Source organism: Anser anser (assembly GCF_964211835.1).
Source record: "Anser anser genome assembly, chromosome: 4".
NCBI classification, from domain to species: Eukaryota; Metazoa; Chordata; class Aves; order Anseriformes; family Anatidae; genus Anser; species Anser anser.
In genome coordinates this window covers 33,458,029-33,485,780 of record NC_139724.1, presented here as the reverse complement: position 1 = coordinate 33,485,780, position 27,752 = coordinate 33,458,029, and the positions used below count along the sequence as shown (strand labels likewise).

At 39.8% G+C, this 27,752-nt stretch overlaps 1 protein-coding gene across 6 annotated transcripts in view; it reads right to left on the bottom strand.

Moving 5' to 3' along the window:
* Positions 1-27,752, bottom strand: part of FBXW7 (F-box and WD repeat domain containing 7) — a 167,971-nt gene that overhangs the window by 43,100 nt on the left and 97,119 nt on the right. The window contains exon 3 of one of the 6 annotated variants that reach the window (XM_083836372.1): positions 12,304-27,637. The exons of the other annotated variants lie outside the window; for them this stretch is intronic. Within the exon in view, the coding sequence (XP_083692498.1) occupies positions 27,626-27,637 (12 nt within the window). The 3' untranslated portion in view covers positions 12,304-27,625. Of the gene's footprint in view, positions 1-12,303; positions 27,638-27,752 lie in introns of those variants that run through there. 6 annotated transcript variants of the gene reach the window in all.

The following is a 27,752-nucleotide window of genomic DNA, read 5'->3' as shown; positions in this document are numbered from 1 at the left end:
CATCACAAAAACACTACCGATGGCAAGTCATCGGACCAAGGTTTTGTGGTTGTTCGTTTGTTTTGTCTGCTTTGTTTTTAAACCAAAAAGTACAGCAACATTCTTTTCATTTGCCTTATGAAAAGTCTGCTAATTTTTACTTATTCTGATTAACATAAAGTTTGGTAGAAAGCTAATTTAAGAAGTAATCAGTCAGCCTTGAGCTTAGACTGAGCAATCAACCTGACAAGGAAACTACAGAAGACACTAACCTTCCCTGTAATTTAGAGCAACATTTCAGGTACTGCAGACTACTGGGTTAAAAGCTAGAACAATAAGATAACTTTCAGCTTAAGGCAGGGATGTCAGACTCCTTATCAGTATGGTCCTTCAAAGAGCCCTCTGAAAGTCTCTTCCTTTTAGATAGACAACTCTCAAATTTGTGGCGAGATGTGTGGGCTACTTGGTAGTCAGGAGTCACCACATAGCTGCTGTCAGAGTAGTATCTTGATGGCCAGAAAAAGGGGGTACGTTTTGTGCTTCCTTGTGAAAAAAATACCAAGGGAAAAAAAATGCTAAGTACTTAATTTGCCACATCACAGAGGACAGTCATATGTTTCTTACCAGGTGAGGATACCAAGAAACAAAAACACTTACACTGATTGGAATTCGTTCACTTCCCTGGGGATAACTATTTGCATTGCTACATGACACGCATCTAGTTGAAGAACAGATTTTTTCTCTTTCACCAGGTGGACAGCTGGCAGTTGTGTTGCACTGGAAAGAGCCAGAGAAACGTGAATAGTGAGCTGGGAGAGCTGTTCAGAATTGCACACTAAATGTGGGAAGGAGAAAAGAGGAAGAGTCAGCACAGAGTCTACATTGATCTAAAAACACGGGTCGACAGTTCGAAGACACTGAAAATCCAATTCATTTCCCATTTCCAAGTTTCGGGGGACATCTGTTACAATCTAAAAAGTATCTGTTTTGAAGAGCTGTGATGTTTAAGCCGTTCTCTAAGCAGAGGCAGGGTACACCAAGGTTAAAGAGATGGCTGTAGCAAAAGAAATCTCATCTCAGAAGGGAAAAAAAAATGTGAGAAAATCACATTACCTCCCTCCCCCCTCAAAAAAAGAAAAAAAAAAACTACACTTTTTTATTGCAGTAGAAAGCAGAACTCTAAGTTAGAAGTTTAGCAGATGCCCAAGAAAGACATATGAAAACCAGGATAGCAGCCTAAGGAGTAGTCATACAGGCTGTGAGAACAACTAGCAGGTTGAAGCCAAGCTCTTTTAAAGCTGTTTTCTTTATCTGTGTCTGGCAGTTAGCATTTGTCTAGTTTTCTCTCTACCTAAATAAGCAAATAAGCCAGCAAACTGTCTTCAGCTTCTGAGAACTTGCCCTCAAGGATAATTCAGCACCTCCAGGAACCCCAACGAGGGGTTCAAACGAGGCTGATCTTTTCTCTCTGCTGAGGTGCTGTTGTGCCTGGTCCTCTAGAGCTGCATCTATCGTCAGAGTCGGCAGGACAACCTCCGAGCAAGACCCCGCAATGCAGCCAGCCGACACGGTCAGGAAGCGCACTGAGGGAAGTTTGAAGTCAGAGGGAGAAAGGCTGCTGCAGCAACGCCCAGCTGGGCCCGTCACCGATCTGTCTTAGGCTCTGCAACAGAAGTTTGAACAGCAGCGTCTACATCGGAACAGATCTGGTCCTGCCCAGCGAAAACCCCAGCCTGAAAGAATTTATCAACTGATTCCTTCCAGACAACACAAGAATTTCAGGAATGCAAATTAACTACTTTCTACCTCTGACAGGTCTTTCTAAACAGTCTACCAGTTCTTGCAGCTTTTCATCTCCCCCAAACAAAATCACTGTTCTCAGAAATACTCTGGAAAAGCATATGGGGAAGAATAAATTTCCCAGCACTCAGATGCTAAGCACCAAGCGCCCCCAGCCCCCACCCCCAAAACAGCATTACAGTCTTCAAAATGTATTTAAATGAAAGGAGAAAGAGGAGCAGCTTGCAGTAGTTTCCATATAACGCAATTATACAACCTTTTATCTGTATGGATGCCAGCACTGAATTGCATTATTCCTTTCAAGGTCTTTAGAACCGAGGTGAGAATATTATCTTGATCTGCATTAAACTAATAACAGAATTGAGTATATTTGCTTCTTTGCGTTAAACTAATTTTAAGAAGCTCCTAATACATTTGTTAGCACTTTTTGGGAGCAATCTCAAAGCTGGAAAGGAAGAGAACAGATAGCTCAACGTGTATAATACGGGCTTGTGAAATAGCATCAATATCCCTTGTAATAAGATCTCCCATTCAAAGTAAGAACGGCCCAGAGACGCAGGAGCGATCCCAGGTGATGAGGACTGAATGGAGGGAGAGGCCCACAGGCTGAGGGTTTAACTAACCTAGAGCAGCAAAGGACTAAACCTTGGCTGGGAATCAGACTGTTTCATCTTGCTGTTTCCACCTTTGAGTTAAGAAACCCAGGGGCGATGGCTGGGAACTGCAAGTCTACAAGCGCGTTCTCGACATTAATGCCCCCATACAGACCAGAAAGGATGACTTTGGACTACATCAGTAGAAAATTGCAGTAGATAGGGAAAGAAATCTTTTAGAAGAGGATGTTACCGTGATTTTCCCAGTCTAAAACCCATTTTCAACACCAAGAGAAGGTGACAAGAGACAACCAAATATGTTCTGCATCAAGAACAATCCTAGGCCAGAGGTACCAGGGGACTGCCTACTCCAGAAACACTCCTCATGCCAACCACTATCTCCTAATGAAATACCTACTACAGACTGAGCGTACCTTTTGTAAACAAACTAGTCAAAATCAACTCTTGACACAGAAAGCTGCAGGTATATCCTCTTGTGGAGATGACTTCAGCAGAAGAAGAGGCTAAGATTCCCTCCTTCACCTCCTTCAGTCAGGAAGCTAAGTTGGTTTATACAACTATATATAGTAGCAGATCTTTGGCAATAAATGCATTTTTTTTTCCTCAAACAGGCTAGGAAGTGATGACATGAGCAGCTTAACTGGCAGATCTGAAACAGCAGCAGAAGTCTGTTGGCAGGATGCACAATACCTGGAAGTAGCCTGAAGGGTGGCGCTTTATTCAGCCAACATAGCTGGGTTGGAAGATGACATGTTCGCAGCACCAACTGGTCGGACTCGCAGGAGCCAAAAAGTACACTTGGTTCCCTATTGGTAGGATAAGTGATCCGAGTTAATTGGGAACTTGTGGTACTGCTGGATTTTAACGAAGATGTGTAAACCTATATACCTGCTGCTTTAACCATTAAAACATTTCCTCTCCTGAATACGGTATCTACAGAGTTACATACTTAACTTTAAGTCGTGGCTTTCTTTAAGAAAAGTCTGAAGCTAAATGACTTAATCCAACATCAAAAGACCTGTAGGAAAGCACAGTTGTGATTGCTACACATGGCTGTAGTTACAGGACCTTCTTCTCCTGTCCTGGCAGTTCCCAGCTCATTCACTCACACAGAAACCCATTGTGTGACAGGGCAGGCCAAGTCATCTGTTCCACAAGTGCTTTGAACAGACAGACAGACAGATAGCATTCCTAAACCACATTTCATTTATTCAGTTCAAAAGGCAACTTAGCTGAGTAAACAAGTCTTTGGTTTATTTATGCTTTTATTCCCCCCCCCCCTTTTTTTTTTTGTAAATGGGGTCCCGAGTTCTGTTTCTAGTGCCACTACACATGACGTGGTGCAACATTTCTTGGCTCTGTGAAGAGAAAAATCTAATAACCTATTCACAGGATAGGTATACAAGAGGACTAAACTCTGTTAAGAATTACATATCAGTAAATACACACGGGGTCAGCTCCCAGACAGCTAACAGCAACCAGCTGCAGAGAAGACTTGGACTCATGGTCGCCTGCTTTCGATTGACGAGACAGGCTAGAGAAGCAGTGAGAAACAGCAGCACGCAGTTTAACGCATACTAGCGGCTAAAGTACAAACTTTTCGGAGACTCTGGATATGTGCTCTGGCTACCCATATGTTCTGAAGCCCACACCGCAATGATTTCTAAATGTGCTTTCATTCCGCAGGCATAAAATGATACATCAGAGAAACAAAGTCTAGTAACTTTTTGCTGATTTGTTTTGGAGGTGTTTTTGGTTTCACCAGATGGAAATGTTTTCCGTCAAGATCTAAGTCATTCTGCTCAGATATTATTCATAACGGGCATTTGCACCGACATAAAACTTTCACAACCGACCGATTTTGATTAAGGAAGATGTGCACTTCAAAAGCCTCGATGGAATACCTATCAGCTTCAAATCACACACAGACCTCATACTGCTGCGCCAACTCAGGAGGCGATTTTACTCCACAGCCTTTTCTCCTGCTACACCGATGCCAGCCGGGCCTCCCCAGGCCCTGGACTACCCCGTGTCCGGACACAGCTGCCTTACTTCTGCAGCACCTAGCCCCAAACAAGCCAGCTTGGCAGAGCCTTACTGTTTGAAAATATCCATTTCAGTTCGACAAACAACTTTGCCAGCAGGTTTGAGAGGGCATTTCCCTTAAACAGAGGGGTTGCGCTGAGCTTACCCAGGCAAACAACCTACAGCCGTAGATGTGTGTTCATGACTGCCTGCCGTGGTGCACAAGAAGCCCCCTGGATTTCACAGAGATGTAACTGAGGAGCATCAGCATATTCTTTCCACCAGTTGTGCTGTGAGAGCAGAGCGCCCACAAACAGCTGGGAGAAATATTATCTGAAGCTGCTGCAGCTTCTTGTTGGGAATGGATCTGAGCTCTTTGCCAACTGAAGTGCTCTTCTCACAGCTTGGCTGTACCCTAACGAAGGAGTTGGTTGGCATGGAAATAGCAGGTAAGAAGGGGGACTCTAAGACATAAGCCCTTACGGCTACATCAAGAACTGTTGTGCAAATGATTGGTTCTACAAAAAGTACTTTGGCAGAAGCGATCATACTCACAGCTTTCTTCTTTAATCAGAAAATCAGTGTGCTATCATGCGGGCATATTCGTCATCCAAGGGTTTTGCATGCAAGTGCATATGCTGCCACAGATGACCTCTCAACAGACAATAAAAAATAACATGGTAGGCTACACCTTAGACCATACTTCAGCATACAGATACCAAAAAAAGATCTCCAAAACTTCAACAAAGCCTAGAACATCTACGAGCTGACTTGAAGGACACCTTTAAAGGCTGTTATCTGCAAGCTCTTTAAGAAATCCACTCATGTACAGAAATCTGCAATACAAAAAAAAAATCCTGGGAGGGAGAGTTGAAATATACAAAAAGCTACAAAGTCAAAGACAGTACAAAGAATTTATGACCTTCTCTCTCTTTCTCTTTTTAAACTCCTGTTTGAATACTTGATATTTTTTTTAAAAAGGTCTCTTCATAAACACTACAGGCCAATTCTTCTCCCACCTACTTAGCAAGGCCATAAAAATAAACCAGTTACGTGTTAAGTTGCAGCAGACCTGATGTGAAAGATTATTACCTCCTTGAACACAGTAGGCTAATTTGATTAATCCTTTCATCAGTAAAAACACAGGTTTCTTTAAACATAGTATCTTTTCTTAAGATGACAAAGCTCCTCCTACCCCGTAAGCAATTTCCTTCCATTTTAGCTAGGATCAGTTTCTTGCACCAAGATGTGTGCAAAAGGCAAATTATACAAATATTTTACACAAAATCCTTAAGATAATAATTGCACAAGTAGCTTTACAAAAGAAAGTGACTTGACTGATAATCAGAGTTTACAATTTGATTAAACAGTACATAAGAAGTTTACCACAAAGATATAACACAACCTCAACCGAAAATCGGAGACAGCTAACTTTTCTTTCTATTCGGAAAAGAAATTGAAAGAAAACAATGCATAAAGATATTAGCTTTACTTTTGAGTACCAAGAGCAAACAATTCCTATGCTCATTGCTAACCTGTGCCATCTGAATTCAAACATTACTATTTAAATCCTTTTAGCTCCAAAAAGGAACTGGAACTTCTCTCACAGAACACCAGAAGCCGTAAAGACAAAACAATAACTGGGAATGCAATGAAGCAAGTAACAGGAGCGTGAGTCTGAAGTTCACTACATGCTTTGTCAACATCTCATCGTTATCAGTGCATAACAATTTTCTGCTATTTTCTGCAGGCTGCATTGAACAGAACATTGAAGAGTGATTATATGTCCAAACCTTAATAAAATGTCAAAATCCACCACTCCATTGTATCCGCAATTATGATGTTTTCCTCCTACATACGGGATAGGAAAGACTACAATTTTGTATTCACGGTGTTCCAAGTGCTATGCTTTAAGTTGCGGCTTGCTCCAAGTAAGTTATTTGCCAACCAGAAAGGCATTATACAACCTCATATTTTAATAAAAATGGCATTTTTGTTAAGAAAAATGTAGCTTTGACTCAAAAACACTTCTGGAAACTGAAGATTTTTAAACAGTTAGTGGCTTTCACCGCCAGATACCGTGGCCTACAGCTTATGTCACCTCTACAACAAAGACAGAAGGCAGCGCGTTGGATTCTGCAGTTGCAGCTCTGCTCAAGTTGAAACGAGAGAAGAAAAGGCCTTTGGGGAAAGAGGCTGCAAAACCTCTCTTTTGGCATCAAAGGTTCTTCCGTCTGCCAGGGCCAAGCCTCACGCCCCCAGACTCCGGTGCCAATGGAGAAAGCAGCCGTACCTGAGTGGGGTGGGCCTGCCTTCCTTGCAGAGGGAAGGGACCTCCACCTCCTGCCTCAGGGTGCTCTTACCATCCTTGGCACCAGCTCTGAGATGGAAGAGACTTGCAGATCCAACCTGCTCATTGCCGGCCCCAAAGCAACACTTTCCCTGCTTTCTTAACACCGCCCCCCCCCCCCCCCCCCTTCCACAACACCATTTTCACAGTCAAGGTAAATTACAAAGGAAACAAGCTCCCCAAATGAGATGAAGCACACTTCTCTATTTCTTCTTTTTTAATCATGCTACTGCCTACAGATGGTTATTATGGGATTTTTCTCTACATACTTTGGAAAGCAGAATCACTCTGAGTTTGTACAACCCAATGCATTGCGAAGATAGTACACCAAGTACACCTTGTAGGGGGAACACATCAAACAAGAAAACTCCTGTCAAGAACGCATAGCTACATGTTAATAATGGCCGATGTTGTGGTATTCAACCAGCTTTGTGTGCCGACGGCTGCACAGCGGGTCTTACTGCAACCTACTTGCCAGGAGAGTCAGTCCTCCTAAGAGTTGGGCTTTGATGTGTCAGAGAGGGAAGGGTAATTCTTGCATTTTCTTGGGAAACAATGCAATTGTGATTGCGAGACATACTTGACTGAATTAGATATATAATACCAGGTCTCATAAGAGACACTCTGAACTCCTAAAGCTTGCCTGACTGTGATAGGAGCTATTAAGGAGTCTGCTTTAATGGATAAGAAATATGACAACTCCCACAGAGAATCAATCGGTGCTGTGCTGGAAGGGCTGAAAGTGCAGTCCTACCGTTGTGCTTGCCCCTCATGGAGGGGAGAAGCAAAACAAGGTTCTCAGTAAGACTTCCAAAAATGCCTGTCCTGATCTCTGCTGAGAAATACGTGCGTGAAGATCCTTGACTTCTTACCTCTTCTGAAAGAATTTACTGCAATTAAATGGAGGGTTTTTCAGTATTCATGAACAAGCTCCTGGAGTAGGTAAAAATGCATTTGCCATGTGATCATTAGCTACCATTTTGAACCAGGTTGCAGTGAGAAAATCCTTGAAATAATAGATCTTCCTGGTGAGAGCATCACGTAAGCTCACCACGAAGTTATCAGCCTAAGAAGCACCACTCCATCAGCCAGTACAGCATTCACCTTTCTGCCTTAGTAGTGCTCTGCAAAATGACACGTTGCACCAAGACTACTGCCTGCTCTGCGAGACGGTTTGTTTTCTCTTAAACCCTGACAGCTAGGGAGACTGAACGATAATCTTGTTGCTGTCCCTCACCCGCTCCCTTGAGGTAAAAAGGTCAGCTAGCAGCCTACTGACCGGATTACCGGGGAGCGTGGGTGCCCACAGACCAGGTGTCACACCAAAATCCAGCTTCTGCGGGGCAAACCACGCCGCCTGATGTACAGTTTTCATCTGATTTACAGCACACACTGAAACAGGAAGCTTCTGTAACCGAGAAAATGGTGATCCTCTTTCTCCTTTGGAAACAGCTGAACCCATGATGGCTATTACTTACAAATTCCTCATCAGATGATGTTCTCAGCTAAGCAGAATAAATCTATTAGCCAGTTTCAAGACCTCAGTGAATCACTGCACTGCAGCCACTGGAGGCTGTACTCTTACTGTTCCTGGTACACACTGCTTAAACCAATATTGACCAGAGTAAGTGCTTTCCATTATCCGCAGCTGACATCTGTCATAATAATTTGTCTGTTTCACAAATGGGGGATATGTTTGTATTTCTCATCTCGTCTTCAGAGGGAACAGGGTATTTGTTTCTTTGTACTTCCTATTTTGAATTAAGGCCATTTTCGACTCTCTATCAACGCTATTCTCAGAGGAGATCTTGCTCCTGATGGTATTCTCTTTGAGCACAGGCCTTCAGCATGACTTATCCAGCACTCTGTACCCACCCTATGGTTACAGTAAATCATGATACGCTGAAAAAAAAATACTGGTTTAATTCAGTTCTCTCTCCACATATCTGCAAAACTATGTGAAGTAGGATTTTATTTCCTTTCTTAAAAAAAAAAAGATAATTCTGCACTAAGTATAGAGTAAAGGCTATATGAAAAGAAATTACTTAAACAGTCACTAGGCATATGCAAAATGAGAGAACACTACATGGATTAGTATTATGCTAAAAAAAACACCAACCAAAACAAAAAAAAGCAAAACAAACACACGCAAAAAAACAATCTTGGAGAGACTTGATAGGAACAGGCTATAGAATTCCACTCTGAATTTTTATAAAAGACCCCTTTCATCCTGGTACTGAACTGCTCAAGGCCAGAAGCAAGACAAAATATAGTACCTGTGACTTAGGCACAGCTTTACAGAATATATTTACAAGACAGCATCTAAGAATTTTATTAACCCAGATTTGTGGATAGCTATTTGGTGAATGAAAAAAATAAAATGGAAGAATAAAATGGAAGAACGTGGCACCAATGTAAAACTGGAGAAAGGCATATGTCAGCAAGGTGGACTATTGCAAGGTTAGCAAATAAGGTTACTAACCGCTTTCCCTTAGGACTTTGATGTTGCCACAGGTCTGTCTTGTCTAGCGCGATTTCCACCTGCTGCACCTCCGGGTATACTTCTGCTTTAACAATACACATTAAGGACCAAGGTTGTGGAAATTTCCTAATTATTTTAATTTGCCTCTTATGTTTTGGAGGAGGTTTCCTAATTAAATATTAAACATAAAGAATGATTCATCATTGAAGCAACACTGAGCTCTTGACTTCAAAGTACAGCTGATAATACAGACCCCGCGGATGGAGGACTGATGTCTCTCTTTGCTGGGCAACCACTGGGTTGGCTGATTTGTCCGAACCCCAACAAGGCTCACCAGCAGAGTTCTCTGCAGCAAAAATATTCACAACAGGAGAACTGTTAAAAGCCTGTCTTCTACCACAGAAGTGGCCAAAGTGAAAAACTTCAGCAGGACATTCTCTGTTGGCAGTAACTAGCAGCTGTAGTTTGCCCCTGGGTAGTAAGCACAATGAAGCATCCAGAGCAGGAAATCAAGGAGGACCTCAGCATACCAAGGACAAAGCCACAAGATCTCAGAACGCACTGCAAAGTTTTAGGAATTTCCACCCTTTCACTGAAAACTACCTCAGATGTGTTCTCTTTGCCACTCAGTTGCTCCAAATTTTGATTACTCATTACACTCTGCTTTCTCCACTGTTTTCAATTTCCATAGATAACTACGCTATTGTTCTTTCCCTGAAGGTTTTAACATAGACTTCTCTGAAGCAAGCCAGTACAAAATAACGTTAGTGGGACTAGATTCTGGATGGAACGTCATTCTGCTTGATCTACTGCACCGTCTGTTGTCTGCCTTGCAGTTAGAAATATTTCTTTTAGTCTTTAAAGCAACATCCTTTCTTACCTTAAAGGCACTAAAGATCCTACCATAAGCTTCATATCAAAACCCACGCATAAAGAAACAGAAAAAAGATCTCAATCTCTTCAAATGTGTACATCTCCCATCAATTCTGAGCATCAAACATTAACTAGGCATTAAGCACAACTTAGCAGTCATATGCATTATTTTTAAAAAACATGCAACTGACAGGCAATACACCTAAAAATGTCAAAATAATGCAAAAGAATTTTGTAAGGTTTTCAAAATATTTAAGGCAGGAACATGCATAAGACTGTCCAAGGGGGTGGTCCTCAGACAAATTTTACAACGTAATTGGCTTGCCCTAGATCTCAATTATTTGTGATCCCCTATCACAAACACAAAGATGACATCACAGACTTGAAAGAGATTCCAACTTTGTGCCATGGCCATAATTGTTTTAACCTTAGCGTGAAACACTTACCTAGACATTTTGATTTCTTCTGTAGCAAAAGCTTAAGTTATTTACTGGCCACTGAACTACTTTTACACATGAACAGAATTCAAATTAACATGGAAATTGCACCATGCTTATAAATGTCCAGACTTAGATGAGAGGGTTCCCTGTTACCAGCTAGCCACAGCCTGCAATAAAGCACACAGAGCTTTCTACTAGGCAAGAACAAACCACCAAGCTACTTCACAGTTGCCTTTCTCAGCTTACACCCAAAAGGACCCCAGAAATACACTTGTAAATTTTTTTTTGTTCATCTCTACTCATCGAGCCGCTTCATGGGAAGCCTTAACGTTTCTTGTCTGTGTATCATAGGGCTGGTCCAGGGCTCGGTACGGTCAACAAGGCACACGTTTGCCACACCTGGACACCACAGAGCTGTTGCACCACATCCTCCTCCACCTTTAGCTGTGCCAATAGAAAACACTACTGCCCCCATGAGAAAACCAAAGAATGATCCATAGGAGAGCTCTTATATCCACCTGAGGTGGAATTAGCTGGGTTACCTCAAATCACCCACTTAAATTGGCTGAGCTTTTCTGGCTGACCGCCCCAGAGCCGCTGAGGGAAGGTGCACATGAACTGCTCTGCTGGCTCTGGTGAGGCTGCAGCCGCCACCGCCGGGGCGACAACAAGCAGCGAGGGGGAGATGGAGGTTTCCAGAGGCAGGGACTCCCACCAGGCAACAACCTTCAGCTGGTGATTTTTAATCAAAGTAGTGACACTAGCACAAACAGTCGGAGGAGGGCATTTACAGTGACAGAAAGGCTTACATCTGCTCTACATACACCATGCACGGACGTCTGCTCTGAGCACCCTGGGCAGCTGAAAGACCTCCAGGTATTCTAACACCTTTCTGCAGCAGGTTACTGAGCCTACAGTTCTGCTGCTCTTTCATCTTCTGCACGCAAAAAAAAATTACTGTGCAGCTTAAATCACTTTTAATAGCCTTTTAAACCTAACTAACTTTGCCTAAAGCAACTTAGAGCATTTACAGGATGCCCGTTGCCAGCAACGCTGAAGGGAGGGAAGAACTGGCAGAGGAGCAGCACTGGGAAAAGAGGCAGAAAGGAAGATGGTGGGTTGAAGGCATAGGTGTGCAAATAAAGCCTCCAGCCAGCAAAGATGGCTTCTGTTCATAACTTCTTTTTTGAGGTTTTGTACTTTTGTACAACTGCATTTTAAGCCAGAGGTGCAAAACCAGAATGCTGGAGTTTACAAACTCAGGGGGTGGAGGGGAACTGCCTTTGGTCGCAGAACTATCACAACAGAGCCTGACTTTGGCCATCACTTTTTTGCTGTACTGCAATACACATCAAGAACTAATAAATTATATTTGATTTAAAGAACTAAAGAGCTGCAATTAACCAGTTCTGACCTTCACTCTTGCCAAGCGCATAGTGAATGTGCTTAAAATGTGGAAGATGACCAAAGAACAGCACTTTATTTGCAACTCAGATCACATACCAATCCCCACCTTAATCTTCAGCTTTATCAATGTAATTCTAAACATGATCACAAAATCACTAAGAGCAATGACTTTGCAACACATTTTCTAAAAGTGCAGCTCATGCTACAAAGCAGCAGTAGCATTTTGCAGCTGAGAAGTGTTGTTCTTGAAAATCTCTGGATGCTTTGTAACTGTTCTTGAAATAAAACTCTGGACAAACAGTTAAATAGTTAAGGAGCATGATTTCCTCTCTCAGCTTGATTTCCTCTCTCCGTAACAAAAATTTGACCTACATTACAGACATTTGTTAGCAGGTCTGGTGTCAGAGCTGAAGGTGACTTTCAGACATGGGCTTTAGGAGCTCAGATGGTTTGCTGTGCCACAGGACCAACATCCACAAATGCAGCACGCTTCAGTACTACTGATATAGCACAGCCTGGGGACAGAGGCAAGATCGTTCCCTACCCCAGCCAATATTGTTGGGGCAGTGGGGGGAAAGCGAGAGGTTGAGCTGACAACTTTTACATATGCTTCTGGGACCCTCTGGTCTGCATATGAGCCTGTGCTGGTCTGTCTTCAGGTACACACCTGAGACTGCTAAGACACTGAGCAGCAAGGGAAATGACGTTAGTAATGGGGAGGTAGGTAGTTTGTCTCCAATGGAAAAGAAATGGGTAAAACAACAGGGAAAAAAATAGATTAAAATATGCCAGGACATCAATACCTCTACTGAGTCAATGCTTTGGAGAGCTTTCTCTTCCTGGAGGGTTAGGACAGAGGTTCGGCGATGGCATGGGTACTCTTCGTGAGGCCTTAACCCAGTGATGTTCCCATCCTCCATCAGCTGTCGGAGAGCTCCATCTGTGCGAGGCGAGTGCTTAGTCACCGGCAGTCCCGAGGGGCTCGCAGCGTGGCCCGAAACGCACCAAATTCCAGGAGGAAGGCAGGAATCTGACGGTCCTGTTATGAGGGCCGTGCCCCAGCCCCACACAGAGCTGTGTGAGCACACAGCAATTACCTTGTATTTCGGGCAGCAAATGATTAACGCGTATGTCTAAATGCAGAACACCTGCTCTCAGCTTGCACTTAGCCTCAGTCTCTTGCTCCCAGCCAGGCCCGAAGAGCAGCCCATACGCCCAAAAGCTTCTCTGCCCTTCCCAGCCACGGTTAGAGGTTTGGCTAAGATGTACCAACTCCAGACACAAACTTTGCTCAATTATTTCTTTAGCTCATCTCAACCAGTGTAGCACCACCGATATCCCTTGTATGTGCATGTAATGGGTTAGCTTTTCACTGGATTCATATAATTGCACAAAATGTAAAACTGACCCGCAAAATGAAGATTGTTTTCCCTTTCATAAAATCTGGGATTTTACTGTTTGTTCACTCATCTGTTCTGGCAGCAGCCCTGATCACGATCACTGTATACAAGCTTGTGGTTTAAAAAAAAGACCAGGAGATGCTAAAGGAAACGAACAACAAAGTGGGGGCAGCAGGATAGCGTATAACATTTTTGCAAAAGGAAACCAACAATGAAGTGGGGGCGGCAGGACAGTATATAACATTTTTGCAAACAATCCATTTGTCACTTCGATGTACCAGGGTTAATTAATATTCTATAAAGGTCTTCCAAAAGCTGAATACCTCTCAAGTTCTGAATTCATGGGGCTGACCTTAGACTTTCTCAGAATGATTTTTAATGCAGTCTGTTATCAGCAAAACCCGTTTAAACACATGTCCCATCTGCCAGTACCCCATTTGCAAAAGAGCTTCTTATACTTGCAGACAGCAAAGCTTCTGCCTGCCTCCCTCTCTCCTCTAAATACCAGCTGTATGGTAATGAGCACAAACAGCTGAAAAATACTGCACAGTAACAAAGCTGGTACGAAACGGGCAGAACAACGCTTCCACTCAATGAAGCAGTTGTAGCATGAATTTAGCAGATTAGCTATTGAGCAGAGGTGGGGGGAGGCCTGGAAAAAATGTAAAGGGTCTGCACAGATAGCAAGAAAATGAAAAGAGACCAGAGGGGCACAAGCTACCAAAGGAAAGCCTAATTTCTAAAGTACTTTTGTTGAACCGTATGAACCAATTCTCCCAATTTTCTAAGGCTTATTCCTTGCGTACTAATGATATGCCAAATGCTATTCTGATTATTTGCAAGTTCAGTTAGTTTTTAAGGGAGGCAACTTATTAATGAAAGTTTTCCATTCATTAACAAATCTCTTCATCGGCTGGGGGTGGGGGAAGCCCTTAGGAACAGAAACACGCTTTCCTACTGCAGTTTCTGGTACTTTCAGCATGTGTGACCAACAAGCACCATATTATCTATTAACTTTTCGCATAATAGCCCTCTCAGCCTAACCATTTTTGAAAAGCAATTTTTTTTTAAATGCTGACAACATCCACGCCATCCTCCAGACGCCGACAAGCTCTTTAATTGATGAGAGGAAAGGACACTTGCTTTAAGAAAATTTGTGCGGAACCGCATTCATCTGAGCAGGCGATGCGCGTACGAGGCACGCAGTTGAGTAGCTGTTTATGTGAGCAGCTAATTAGATACACGCTGTTTGCATCAAGCCTAAAAATTGCACGTGCACTTTTGCACTTGAAATTGCATGCACCTACTCAGCAGATCCAGAAGAAGTAGGCAGCTTTGATGCATAAAGCTGACAAGAAAACACGCTTGTTTTTCTTGTTTGTGATTCCCCGATGGTGAGAGTTACGAGGGCTTTTCAAGAACTGGAGCCTATGCTTTCTAAGAAACAACATGGAAAAAGATGGCGCATTGACACTGCTCAGACAAGTGCTTTGTCAAAAGTTTGATATGTGTGGCTTTTTTATTTATTTATTTTAATTCCTACTCCAAAAGCCTTAATATTTCAAGCCCTCAGCTTCCTGACATTTGTCTTTTGTGGTAGTAAGGCTAGTGAGGTATTTTTCACATATTCATCCAGTAAGACATACTAAAATAAAAATACAGTATTGTTTCCAAAAGTGGTGAAGAGTGAAACTTACCATCTGAGGGAGAAAAAAGATATTACCTCTAGGGTCATCATGCAATTATGCATCATAATGCTCCCCAAAAAAGCACATATAATCTTTTAACCTTTACACATCACACCTCGGGAGTTAAACACACATACAAAATTGGCTGTGTTACTGGCTTCTTATAACTGGTGATCTTAGAATAAACAAAAAAAGAGAAAGCAATTTTCTCAGGGCATCAAAGAGCTCGTCACGCAGCTATACAATGGCATACTCAAATGACATTTTTATTGCTCGTGTCTATCATAACCCATAACAAATCGAAGGAAAAATCACTATTGAAGTTCACTGGAAGTCTCCACCTAATTTCAAAATTTAATGTAGGTCAAATCAATTGAATTTCAGTTAAAGAATGTGTACTTTGATCTTTCCTGGAGAATTCTAGCACACATTACAAAATATTTTTCATATTTCAACCATCTTAAGGACTTAAGAAATAGTTTATCAAAAAATAAAACAGGTAGCATTTCACAGTTTTGTACATTCAGAGATGAATAAAAACAATAACTCATGATTAGTTAACCTTAAAAACACTTATAAGCTGAAAAAAATGTTAGTTTTCAGCCTATATATTATCAGTCATTATAATGACTCCTGTAATTTTCTGTACTTAAAAATTGTCATAAATATCACTCTTAGTTCATATTTTTGAATCTGATCTCTGAATTGTTTAACATGCACCAGGATAAAAACAGTTTGCTTTAAAACATTACGTACCTGAAAGCATTTGGTACAAAGCAAAAGTATAATACTTTTTCAATGGAAAAACAATCTGCCCGAGCGACTTTGGTTCTTTCCAGATATACAGTTTTTTTCCTCACCAGGAGGAAGGTCCCTGGTACAACAGATGTAAGTGCTGTATCTAGACGGCATTTGCTATGCTACTAACCCTTGGTTTGTCTTGCTTATCATCTTCAAAGGAGCCTGAGCTCCTCAATATCATTATTCATCTTTCCAGGTTCTGGTCGTGACCTACAGACTGGGATGCAAACGCAGAGTCAATAAACAGGGAAAGCCCCGCTTATTCTGGAGGACTTTATCTTGAGAAATGCAAGATTTTTGCATGTCCCGTATGACTTATATGAAATATTCTAAGATTCGGTGTTTTACTACTTTGAAACAAAATTAGGTATTCACAGCAACGTAATCAAAGTTGACTACAAAAACCCTAAAAAATTCTGCCACAGTATGCAAGAGAAAGCTTGCTACTGCAACTGGCAGAGCTAAGCTTCACTCTCCCCAAAAGTTTAACCTCAAAATCTTCATTGTTGTATCATCGGGTCAGAATAGCAACTACACTAACTGGAACGCTGTAGTAAGAAGAGACTGGAGTGAATGTCGTCTCTGTCAACCAAACCATGACATCAGAAATAATCATCGTTTCAGACCATACATCCCAGAATGATGACCCTTCCTTGTGCGATGGCAATTTCAAGAGTGAGCCAGTGCCTGCTTTGGATACCAACTTCTTCTACTTAAGCAAATATACCAAACATCTCTAGTAGTTCAGCTCTGCAGGGCCTCAGACAACGCATATCCAACAGTTGCCTTTAACAAAGAGGTATCCTCAAATGTACTTTAATAACTGAAGCTAAAAACAAACAAAAGTCGAAGTTGTTCTGTCAATGCCCTTTTTGTTTGAAGCTTAACTACAGTTTGCCAGCACTTGCAAATAAGCTCCATGTGCTTCTAGCACATGGAAACCTTTAAACACCAACAGTCCTGAAAAAATACTGATTATCTATATTCATGAATATAAACAATATTCAGGAGAAAACAGTGACTCATTATAAACAAGAATGATCTCAACTGTATTGACATTTCTGGGATATTTCTTTAACTTGAAAGAATTAACATATTTCCCTTAAAAGGAAAGCAAGTACACAACAGATAAAGTAATATTTCAGCTTGTGATCTTCAATAACAGGTTGAATAGATGAGAATACAGAAAGATTTATAGACAGCACCACACTGCCCCTACACGTCCACTACAGGAACACCACCACAAGCTCCAAGATGCAAAAGAACTTGCTGAAAGTGAACCAAGGTAACCACGTGAAACTCTATTCTTATTCTTATTTTTGTATTTAACAGGCCCCCTCCCCACATAAAACATACAGATAAAGGAAGAGAATTAGAGTACCACTACAGTGAATATTATATTTTAAAGGACTTCCATACTTTGAAGTTCATGTTAGTCCATTCTCTTAAAAAAAAAAAAAAACTACCTTGATTACACAGTGGATTACAATAACGCAAACGATTCAGTTAAATTTAACTTTTTCTCTGAAAGAAAAAAGTACATACTAAAATGGATATCCTTAGCCACGACAAAGTTTTAAGTTAAGAATGGTACAATAAAACTGCCATTATCATAAACACTTAATGGCATGGGAATTCGTTTAGGAGTGTCTGTTTATGAAAAGCTATTTCACACTTGTTTATTCCCTTAACTTTTAAAATAACACAATTTTTCCCCAAGCATCCTGTTTCTTCTGATTTAAAATTCAATTGATACTTTGCGTGCAGTTTCATGTTAAAACTTGAGTTTCTCATTGGTGTATGGCTTTTGCTTCAGGTAACATTAAGTTGAACTTCAGCCAGAAACTTCAGATTGGATAAAAAAATAAAAAGGTGTCCCATATTTCTATAAGGCAAAATTTGCCAGACTAGCATCAGCACACAAACCAGGCAGACAAGTCCGCTCTATCTGGATGTAGATGACTTTCCAGAGCATGACTGCATAGCCAATCTATAAGGATCATTTTCCGTAACCTCAGGATGTACTAGTCCAGGGTATACTCCCACAGAAGTTTAGACATACGACAGTCCTAAATTCCCGCTTTCTACGCTTCTTCATACCATATATAATAGCGTTAAGCAAGACTTTCATCAAGTCAGGCAAAATGCTTTCCAACCAGTATTGTTACAGTTTCTTCTCCTATGTTTGTTGCTTCATTGGCTTAACCTTCTCATGAAGACAACACTTTGAGAGCAGTTTAAAAAAAAAAAATCAGTACATGTTTGTGTCTTGTAGTCAAGATACACACGTAGAGTCACAGATCATTTCTGAATGTCTTGGGAGGATGATATTAAGATGTTTTCTGTGAAAACTAGAAAATTTTGATTACTATCTTAGTTTTGGGTAACCTTCTTGCTGATTTAATCCCACAGACTTTTCAAAAGTAAGAACTTGAACCAAATACAAGTACAAAAGCAAGAAATGCATTATATGCTGGTGTGAGTAAATCCATAGTTTTCTACCTCTTTGATGCAGCAGAGCTATTCAGTTGCAAACTGAATACTAATCTTGAGAAATCACAAGGACTGCCAACCCAATCTTTGTACTGTTCTTAAACTACATATAAGACAATATTTTGTGATGATTTCCTGAAGAATTACAACAGAATAATAGAAGGTATTACTTCTCTGAATATTCTATAGGCACATAAGCAAGACAAAAGCATAATAAGCTGTTTTGTATTTCACTAGCTGTGCCTCGCTTGCACTTGAAAAAGGTTAGCATTCGAAAAAAAAGGAGGAAAGCATGATATAAGTCAATGTATTCAGTAAACAAATTTCTTAAACTTTTTTAAAATTAATATTGTCTGGTTGTGTGTAGTACCATTATGTTACAGTTAACAATTTCTATCCAGACCTGATACAAGTCTTTTCCTATTTTTCTTCATTCATGCTAATAGTATATAACAGTATATACTATAGAATCATTATATATATTGGTATACAAGTTGTTAGGTAGCTTTTCCAAACATTTTCATGTCCTCTAATTCAGGGATTGCTTTTCTGCAGAAAATCCATGAAATATAGAAACAAATTGCAAAAATTAATTTCTAGCTCTTTTCAATTAAGATTTCAATATTAGAAAAATGGTCTCTGCAGAAAAGATTACTACAGCAACTTGGGGATTTCCCCAATATTATGAAATCCCTCCCTAGCCAGGACAAAGACTTGCTGTGCCTCTTAGCTCCATTAATGATAAACCGGCATAAAAGAAATGCCAGGGGGCTTATGTAACATCACTGGGAGACGACGTTATATTTTCCATTATGAAAACAAAATGCCTATACATTGAGACCATAAAGCAAACCATTATATTGCACAGAAGCAAATATTTAAAAAAACTAGAATGGCAAAATTTGCGATTTTTAAAATTTATGCTTAAAACATGTCATGTTCTACAAACGTTCATATGGTATTTAAGATAAGCATAGCCTTAAGTAGAAAATGTGCCTTAGAAAATCTCTTTTGCATATAAAATACCCTAAATCTATTCTGTCCATTACACTCACATGGTAGCTGTTTAAATAAATGGTATGCCAGAGCTCTTCCTTCTATGTGCACTTTATTAAATCCATGGGACATTTTAGATATGCTATGGTTTGCAGAAACATCACAAATGTCTCCCTGGGTCAGGCCAACAATCCATCTCAGCTTAGCAGAGTCTGGTGATAATTTAATTTTCATCACAGACTAATACCATGTCTATTAGACTATTCAAGTCACCTGCATACAAGCACAACATTTTCAAGGAGGAAGAGGAAAAAATCAAGTTTGGATTATCAACACTTATGAAAAAGAGTAGGAAACAGCTCTCAGAGTGATGTATTTTGGAAATTCATGCACTTAGAGATGTCAAACTACTAGCGCAATTTGCATTCTTCACTATAATGGCATAGAAAGGACACATAAGTGTGAACTCGCATTGTTTTTAGTATTTGTGTCAGGCCATCGACTCAGATTTTACTACATTCCTGTAATTGCAATACTGTGTGTTTACACATACACCATGTATTTAAGAATCCAGCTTATGACGACTTCTTGCACAGCTTCTTCACCATGATCAGGGTAGGGTATCCCCTTACTAACCAAGTGTTGCAAGACAGTTTCTAAGCAAAAAAGATCATAAATAATGGCATGATAGGTATAGTAAAAATCCATTTTCCATAGCCATGAAGATAATATCCAAAGGATTCTCTACTAACAATAGAAAAAAATAAATTCAAGCTTTCTCTTCTGACTACATGTAGGTAGAAATAAAGACTTAAAAGACAAGATAGTTGTTTTTAACAAACCTTGAAAAATAGCTATTTCAGTGACAATTTCTGGGACATCATGTATTTTATTTTCTCCTCTGCCTAGTCATATAGATTTATTGATTACATAAAAGTGTCAATCACCATCCTATTAGGGATCTTTCCCTTACAAGAAGCATTCGGAGCTTTCACAGACTATCCAAGTTGGAAGGGACCCACAAGGACCATGAGTCCAACTCCTGGAAGGGAAGGGAAGCTTGCACTCAGAGGAATGACCATGTCCTCTTCAGAGGTTTCTTCTCTACGAGGTTGCTACTCAGAACTTGAGTCAGGTTAACTGAAAGGCTTTTGGTTAAGAGCAGGGGGGTTGTATTTCTATCGTACTGGTGGCACCTAGAGGTAAGCTCTCCGGAATTGCAACCAATCCAGCTTTGACCCAGCAAGCAAGACATCAAACAACATTAAAATAGGAACGAGTACATAGGTCTGATGTCCAATGCATGGTGTAAGGCCTTCTTTTTATGAAATAAATGAATTCTCAAACAAATCATGATGTATTCTCTCAAGAATATACCCTTGTTTGAGAGACTTCACTGCCGACTCTACAGTACCACTTTTTAAGATGATGTAAAGTTCTTGTCAACTGGGATGGCCAACCAGGGAGTACTACATAAATACCTTCTACAACCAGAAAAAAAAAATTTGCTGACATACCTACACAGAAAGAGCCACATTTCCAGCAATATAGCTCTGGCTGCTTGGTACTATAGCCACTCATTTTTCTGCTCTGTCTTTTGTCAGTCTCACCTCCCGTATCTCATTTCATTTGCAGCCAACAAAGCAATGCTGTATCTATGACACAAGCCTGGGATTGGTGTGGCAGTGCCTACTGCTCCCAACCCTGCGTTACTGTAATGTCACTAAATGTCCTCTGAATCCAATGGAGTAGTAGAAATGCTTTTTCCCTTCAAGCAACCATTGTAAAGGAACAAATCACAGCTAAATACTACACAAAGATCAAGCTGCACGTAGATGTGCTGAATCTCTCAAAACCTTCATTTAGATTAGTCTACCAAATGCTCCTGTCAACTTCTTATTTTGGTTTTAGGTGAGAAGCACCTTTACAGATTTTTGTATTTTTTTATGAAAATAAACATGACTGTAAATCAGAGCTCAAACATTCTCTTTCGTAAATGAAGAAAAACAAATTTTGCACTTTAAATGTAGCGTGATTTTTCAACACCTAATGAACTTTGTTTTACAAAGTAGTGCCCTCAAATTCTTCTTTCAGAAAACTTCTATGCATCAGTATTTCAACCTCCTGCCTATACCTTTCATTATGTCTGCATGGAAATGCTGTCTTTCCCCAAATCTTGATCCAATTAATACTATCTGGACTCAAGAGACAAGAGCACTTTCAAAAGCAAAATTACATTTCAAAAAAAATTTGCCTACATCCTACGCAATTTCTTTCCTCATTCCAACTAAAGATACATATATAAACATGCAACATAGGTTAATTTCAGTTATCTCCAGTTCCATTTATATAGAAAAAATGTATCTAATAAATATATACAATTGTACTTAGGACAGCAAAATCTAAGGATTTTGAAATCCTCAGATTTGAAAACCTCAGTTTGAAACCATTTATTAATGAGATAGCCACACTGGAGGAACAACTGAATTTCACTTTGACAAGAACAAATGCATTCCTAAAGGCTCACTGGTAAAGAAGGTCTCAAGGGGATTGTGCTGTTCCTAAAGGAATTAGAAAAAGACGGAGTTGTATTTGACTTTGTGCTAGATGCCTTCTAGAACACGGACTAGCCAGAATATTCTAAGTGTCCAGCTCCTGAAACATTTTTTCTTTAGTACTCCATAGACCTCCAACTTAAAGTTGTTGCAACTTGAACCCTGGACAGCATTCAATGCTAGCTTTTTTTTATTATTATTTCCCATTTATTTTTACAGTAAAGAAACAAATTCTGCTTTTCCAAGTCAAACAAGAAAAGAAGGAAATTAGCAGCAGCAGTTGTTTACAGGCTTGGAGAATATGACAGCAGACATCCATGAGGTGAAAGGAACAAGACAAGGAAAGAAATAAGGTACAACTATTTTTGTTTCCAGATTTGCTTATAAAACTACTATGTAAAACTAGACCTTGGCTCATCTTCCCTCTTGTCAGAGAAAGAACAGAAACTGTGTGCTGAAGGTAAGCTGGGGAAATTTATGCTTCTGTTATTTTTAGGGTCAGGAAGGGAAGGACCAGAGAAAACACATTTATATAATACATTAAAAGACATATCCAGTGTTTCTCCTATTTAATACTTTTTCCTATTGAAAACTAAGATTTCATATATACTGAAAAGTTATGATTTATTTGAAGCTAGAGAAAGATAATATAAGGGGAAAGAAAACTGAAAAGGGAGAAAACTTCAGGTTTGCTCTCCTAGGATAATATTACTAAATTTACTGATTCGTCCATTTATGAAAACTAGTCACCAAGTTGCACTTAACACAGTCCCGATAAAGCCTCTGTGTTTGATACAGTTTTTGATGTTTATAATAGACACAAATTACCAAGGGCAGACTCTTACAAAGCAACAATGCTGCAACTTATTGGCAAGGAGCTAGAAGGAAATCTTAAACTCACACTGGAAGAACAGCTCTGAAAAAAAAAAAAAGCATCTATATCTGTGTATGTATGCTGAGCATTATTATTAAGTAGTATTAAATAACAAGATGCTATGACTCCCCAGTTCCGAATGGAAGAAAGGAAGCAATTACCTACTAGCTTTAATACTGCATGCTACTGAATGAAAATTATATATTGTATTTTAAAAATAGACCATGAAGTTCACAAGCACTGTCAAAGGAATTCAGAAGTTCAGAAAGGTTTTTAGCATATTTATAAGTAGCAACTGACATTCTTTTAGAAATACAAAGATGGTTGCATATATTAGGCTTTTAATAGGGCAACAGCTTTGTGATCCATGTCATTACATGCTTTGGAATGCCACATCCAATATCTGACACTCTTATTCTTCAAAGACAACATACATTTGTATGTCCTCTCCATGGAATGCATACTGATTCTTTTTTTTTGTTCTTTGAGAGAAAATAAAAAAGCCTGTTGGTAATGCTGAGATAATTTGAAGATTGGAAAAAAAGAGTTCAACAGTATACTCCTAAGGTACCTACAATAAGGTGGGGCAACATACAGAAAAAAATGTGATTTGTACTTTTGCTTTCATTTTGCTGGTTATTTTGCAGAAGTAATTTTTCCTCCTTAGTTTCAGCATTTGTTATAGAAAATGAACTTGGAAACATCTATAAAGCAATACAGCCTCTTCCAAGTCCTAATGTTTGAATTTAATTCCCTTTCTCCACCACCTCCTTTCTTTCCTCCCCCCATAGTAGTCTCCTCGTAAGCTAAAAAAGGCAACACTTCAGGTTCTCACCTGTTTAGTCCGAGTTCTCCACAGAATACTCATTCACCATATGTCCATATACCATCAAAACGCAAAATATTTTTTAAAACTCTGGAAAGTTAAAACCAGTAAAGAGATCAAAGCTTTGAATTTATGCCACATTAGAGGAACATGAGAAAAACTGATCAAGAACAAAGTTGGTGTTGTACGTCGCCTTGTGGCAACGCATTTCTTGCATGAAAATGCACAAATAGGTGTCCTAGCTTTGTGGTTCTGAAGGCTCAAAGATACAGACAAGCTGAAATTAAGTGTAGAGAAACAGTGGAAAAGAGTTTAAATTACATTTTAAACTATTTAGCACACTTCTTAATATATTTCTCAATAGTTGTTGTACATTTCACCCCACTGAGGTTTGACCTGTGTCAACATAATACCTTTGTGAAAAGGACTATATTTACCTTCTTCCATATACATAAGTGTACAAACAAAAATATCGTACACTATGTATAGACAGTCACTTGTTAAAATATGTAAAAAGATTACACATTCTGGTGTTTATATCATGAAGATTAGAGTTCTCTCTTCACAGAGAAGACAGTTCAATTTAAAGATATTTTTTTTGTTCAGTAATACTGTTCACGCTTAAGTAGTGCAAATCTGAATTACAAATCTTAAAATCACCAAGAAAACACAATGCCTGAGGGCCAATTATTAAATAACATCTCAATTTTTATATCAACATATATACACAGAAGACAGACAACGCTAAGAGCAAATAAACACAGATGTCTCTTGAAAGATTAGTTTTATTAGGCTTGCAGTACCTATTATGACTGGGTAACTATGTCTGAATAACCTCAGGGGACGTAAATTGTCTGCTGAAGCCCAAAGAATATGCTGAAAATTTCCAGCAATTATGAACTCGTCCGTTCTACATGTCCACTGCCAGAAGCTGCCAATGCTACCTGTTTCTATAAATTAGGTCCCCAAAGTCATAAAGGCACTCCAAATTAACGGAGAGGTGCGAGTTATGGTTTTTTATACTCCTGCACTTCAGTGACCAGTTTGAATTTTTACAGCACGTTTCCTTCTGTGTCAGGAAGAAGCAAAGAGAGAAATCATGGCGTGTGCGCTGGCGGGGGGGCAAAAAGCAGATTTCCACACCTGCCTCTCCCCAGTCATGTTTACAGGAATGAATTAGTTCCCTGAGGATGTCTTAGATATCTTCTAGCACTTACTTTCACCACAAAGCAGAAAGGAGTCACTTCTGATGTAAGCTCTACCTAACTCGACAGAAGTAAGGCTGGACCTGCTAAACATGGCCATAAACAGACAAATATGCAGTATTTCTGGACATCTAAGACATTCACTTGTGCCCCCAAATTAAAATGGGCCAGCACTTCAGAACAGGAAACTATTTCCTCTTGACCCTCTCAGAAGTTTGGATGCCTTCCCAGAAATCTCAAGACCGGCGCGGGGCTTAGTGCTGCGTCTGCAAGACAGCTGCATTCATTTTATATCGGGCACTAAAACGAGAAGACATCTGGATGCAGCCCCTCACGGGAATGCGCAGAACAAACCAAGGGAGACAGGTTGAGCAGACGTAATACGCTGAGGAGGCGCCAGGTCCAGAAAGCGATCTACATCAATCCAGTGCTCCGAACAGATTTCACTCAGTAAGGCGGCACGATATTCAGACCATTTGGAAAGCTGACTTTAGTTACCAACAGGAGATCCACAATCACTAGCGCAGCTTGGAGTAAGGCTGTTCAAGCTGCCTCCTCTGCTTTGGGGAGGTAATGGCTACAGCTCGCTGAAGTTTGCCCCCCACGATGACCAGCTCTTTATGCAACAAGAAAATGGGAACAGAGAAGAAGCTAAAAGAAATTTACAGTAATTTCTCTGACATTTTAAATGGAACAATGCCAATAAAATTATAAAAAGCTTTCTCTAACACATGGGGCTGGGGAGGCTGTTTCTTAAAAACATCAACAAACCAACCATAAAACCAATCTACTTCTGCAATTTTAATCCACATATTCCATATGAGCTAGGCACCAACCAAAAAAGCTGCTATTACTATAATCCATTTTCTTTCTAAAGCAAAGAAGTACTGCTATGGACATATGTCCTTAATAAATCTAGTTAGTTTCAGCCCCCGCATTAATTGCAATTAATGTCAAATTTTTATAGTGCAAAGTGACCTCAACACATAATGATATTTTAAACGTGATGAGAAAACTAACAATTTCTACCAGAAGCAATTTTATACCATTAGATAAATCTCAGCCAGCAATAGCACTGACACAATAGACCCTGCCATAGGCTAAAGGGATGATGTAGCCCCACTTTCTCTAATTTGTATAATTATTTTTTAGCCATGTGCAGCATCTGTTAGATAATCTTACTTATTTCTAGTGTCAATGTGAGTGGAAACTGCAAGTGAGGGGCAAACAGATGTCCATCACATGAAACACACATAAGATTATTATTCTTTAAAACACATTCCTCCTAAAAAAAGAAAGGTGCACAAGCATCTATTCTGAACGCTATTCAAGGAAAAGAAATTGTTACCAACTGTGAGAGTTTACTATCTGCCTGGTGATAACAAAGCAAGGGTAAGGAGTGAAAATTGCTTTACATGTAGTATTTTAATACTTAAATTATTACATTTAAGCCTAAATGCTTGTGCTTTAAAATTAATTACTGGCTGCTACAGCAGCCGTATTTTTATATTTCTTCAACCTGATGGTTTATCTGGCTTAATTAAGAAATATTAGACTAGCCAGCTACAGATAATTCCTTGTTTCATTAAAGGAGGTGCGTGGGCAGGAAGGGTTTTGCCAGAACAGCATGCAGCATACGCAGAGAGACAAAGAAGAGGAATACTGTGGGCGTAAAAAGGCAGGACAGTAAAGAGAGATGCTTTAGAAAAGCTATGTGGACAGAACAGGCACTAGACAGTAGCAGACTTGTTTGATAGCTTAGTATCTAGATGGGATTTGAAGGTGGCAAGGCAGAAAAGGGGAGAGACACTGAGGCCATGAAAAAATTCGTGGTAGGAATCCGGTCTGAAATTTCACTGACAACGAACCATAGGAGAAATGCAAGACGGAATGTAGTGGTGCTGCAAATATGTTAAAATTGCAAACATTCTTGCCAGCTGCTGTGGTTATCATGAGAAGTAATCTTGTGTTAGGGTTTATTAATAGCAACATGCTTTGGAAGAGACTGCCATTTGTACTTACAGAACACCGTATCATGCAGATTCATTTAGAGCAAGAAAATCTTAACCGTTTAAGTATAGTAGTAAGCCTACCTAAGCACAGAGTAAGTAGAAAGAATGGGGCTAAAAACATACCAAAAATACCTTTGCAGCACCTGCTCTACTTTTCTTTTTCCATCTAGAAAGTAAAATTCCACTGGGAGAGTATCTTTAGAAAAAGAATGGCATAGTATCACCTACATACTACTGGCCAGTGATCCTAGAAACAATTTTCTCTTTCTAGCAGCTAATACACCTCTATTTCTACTTTGTCTTCTGTCTTTCATCTCTACAAGCAGTAAGCATTCTGTGCAGGGGCGAGTTTGCATACAGCTTTAATGATTAATACCAACAGTAAAATCTGTAAATAAATGTATCTTTTTCAAGCCCATGATTGCATATGCAGAGAGAGAGAGAGAGAGAGAGAGAGAGAGAGAGGGACAGATATTGGGGCTTCTAAATCATACATTGCCTTGTGAAATCTTTCCTCATAAGAGCAGCATGTCGTGATCGGTTCCCTTTATTACATACTAACTACATTATAGGCTGAAATGTATGCTGACTACTGAAACTGGAGTCAAATGTAATTTTAGAAATTCCACAGATAGGTACATGTATTGGAATATCTGGTCACATATTTGCGTATATTTACACACCGGATTCCTAAAGTAAGTCTTTTACCTACCTGAGTCTTCTACATACAAGTTGCCTCCTATTTTTCAACTTCCAAATAAAATTCTATATCTTCTATATGAAAAGCAATGCAGCTTATACAAGCTTAATAAATGATCTGAAATGCAGGAGAGAAAGCAGCATGGATTACAAATTACAACACAAAACACTTGCTGTCTTTGCCATATTGTTACACCGTTCCCTGAAAAAAAATGATAATATTTACTTATCTC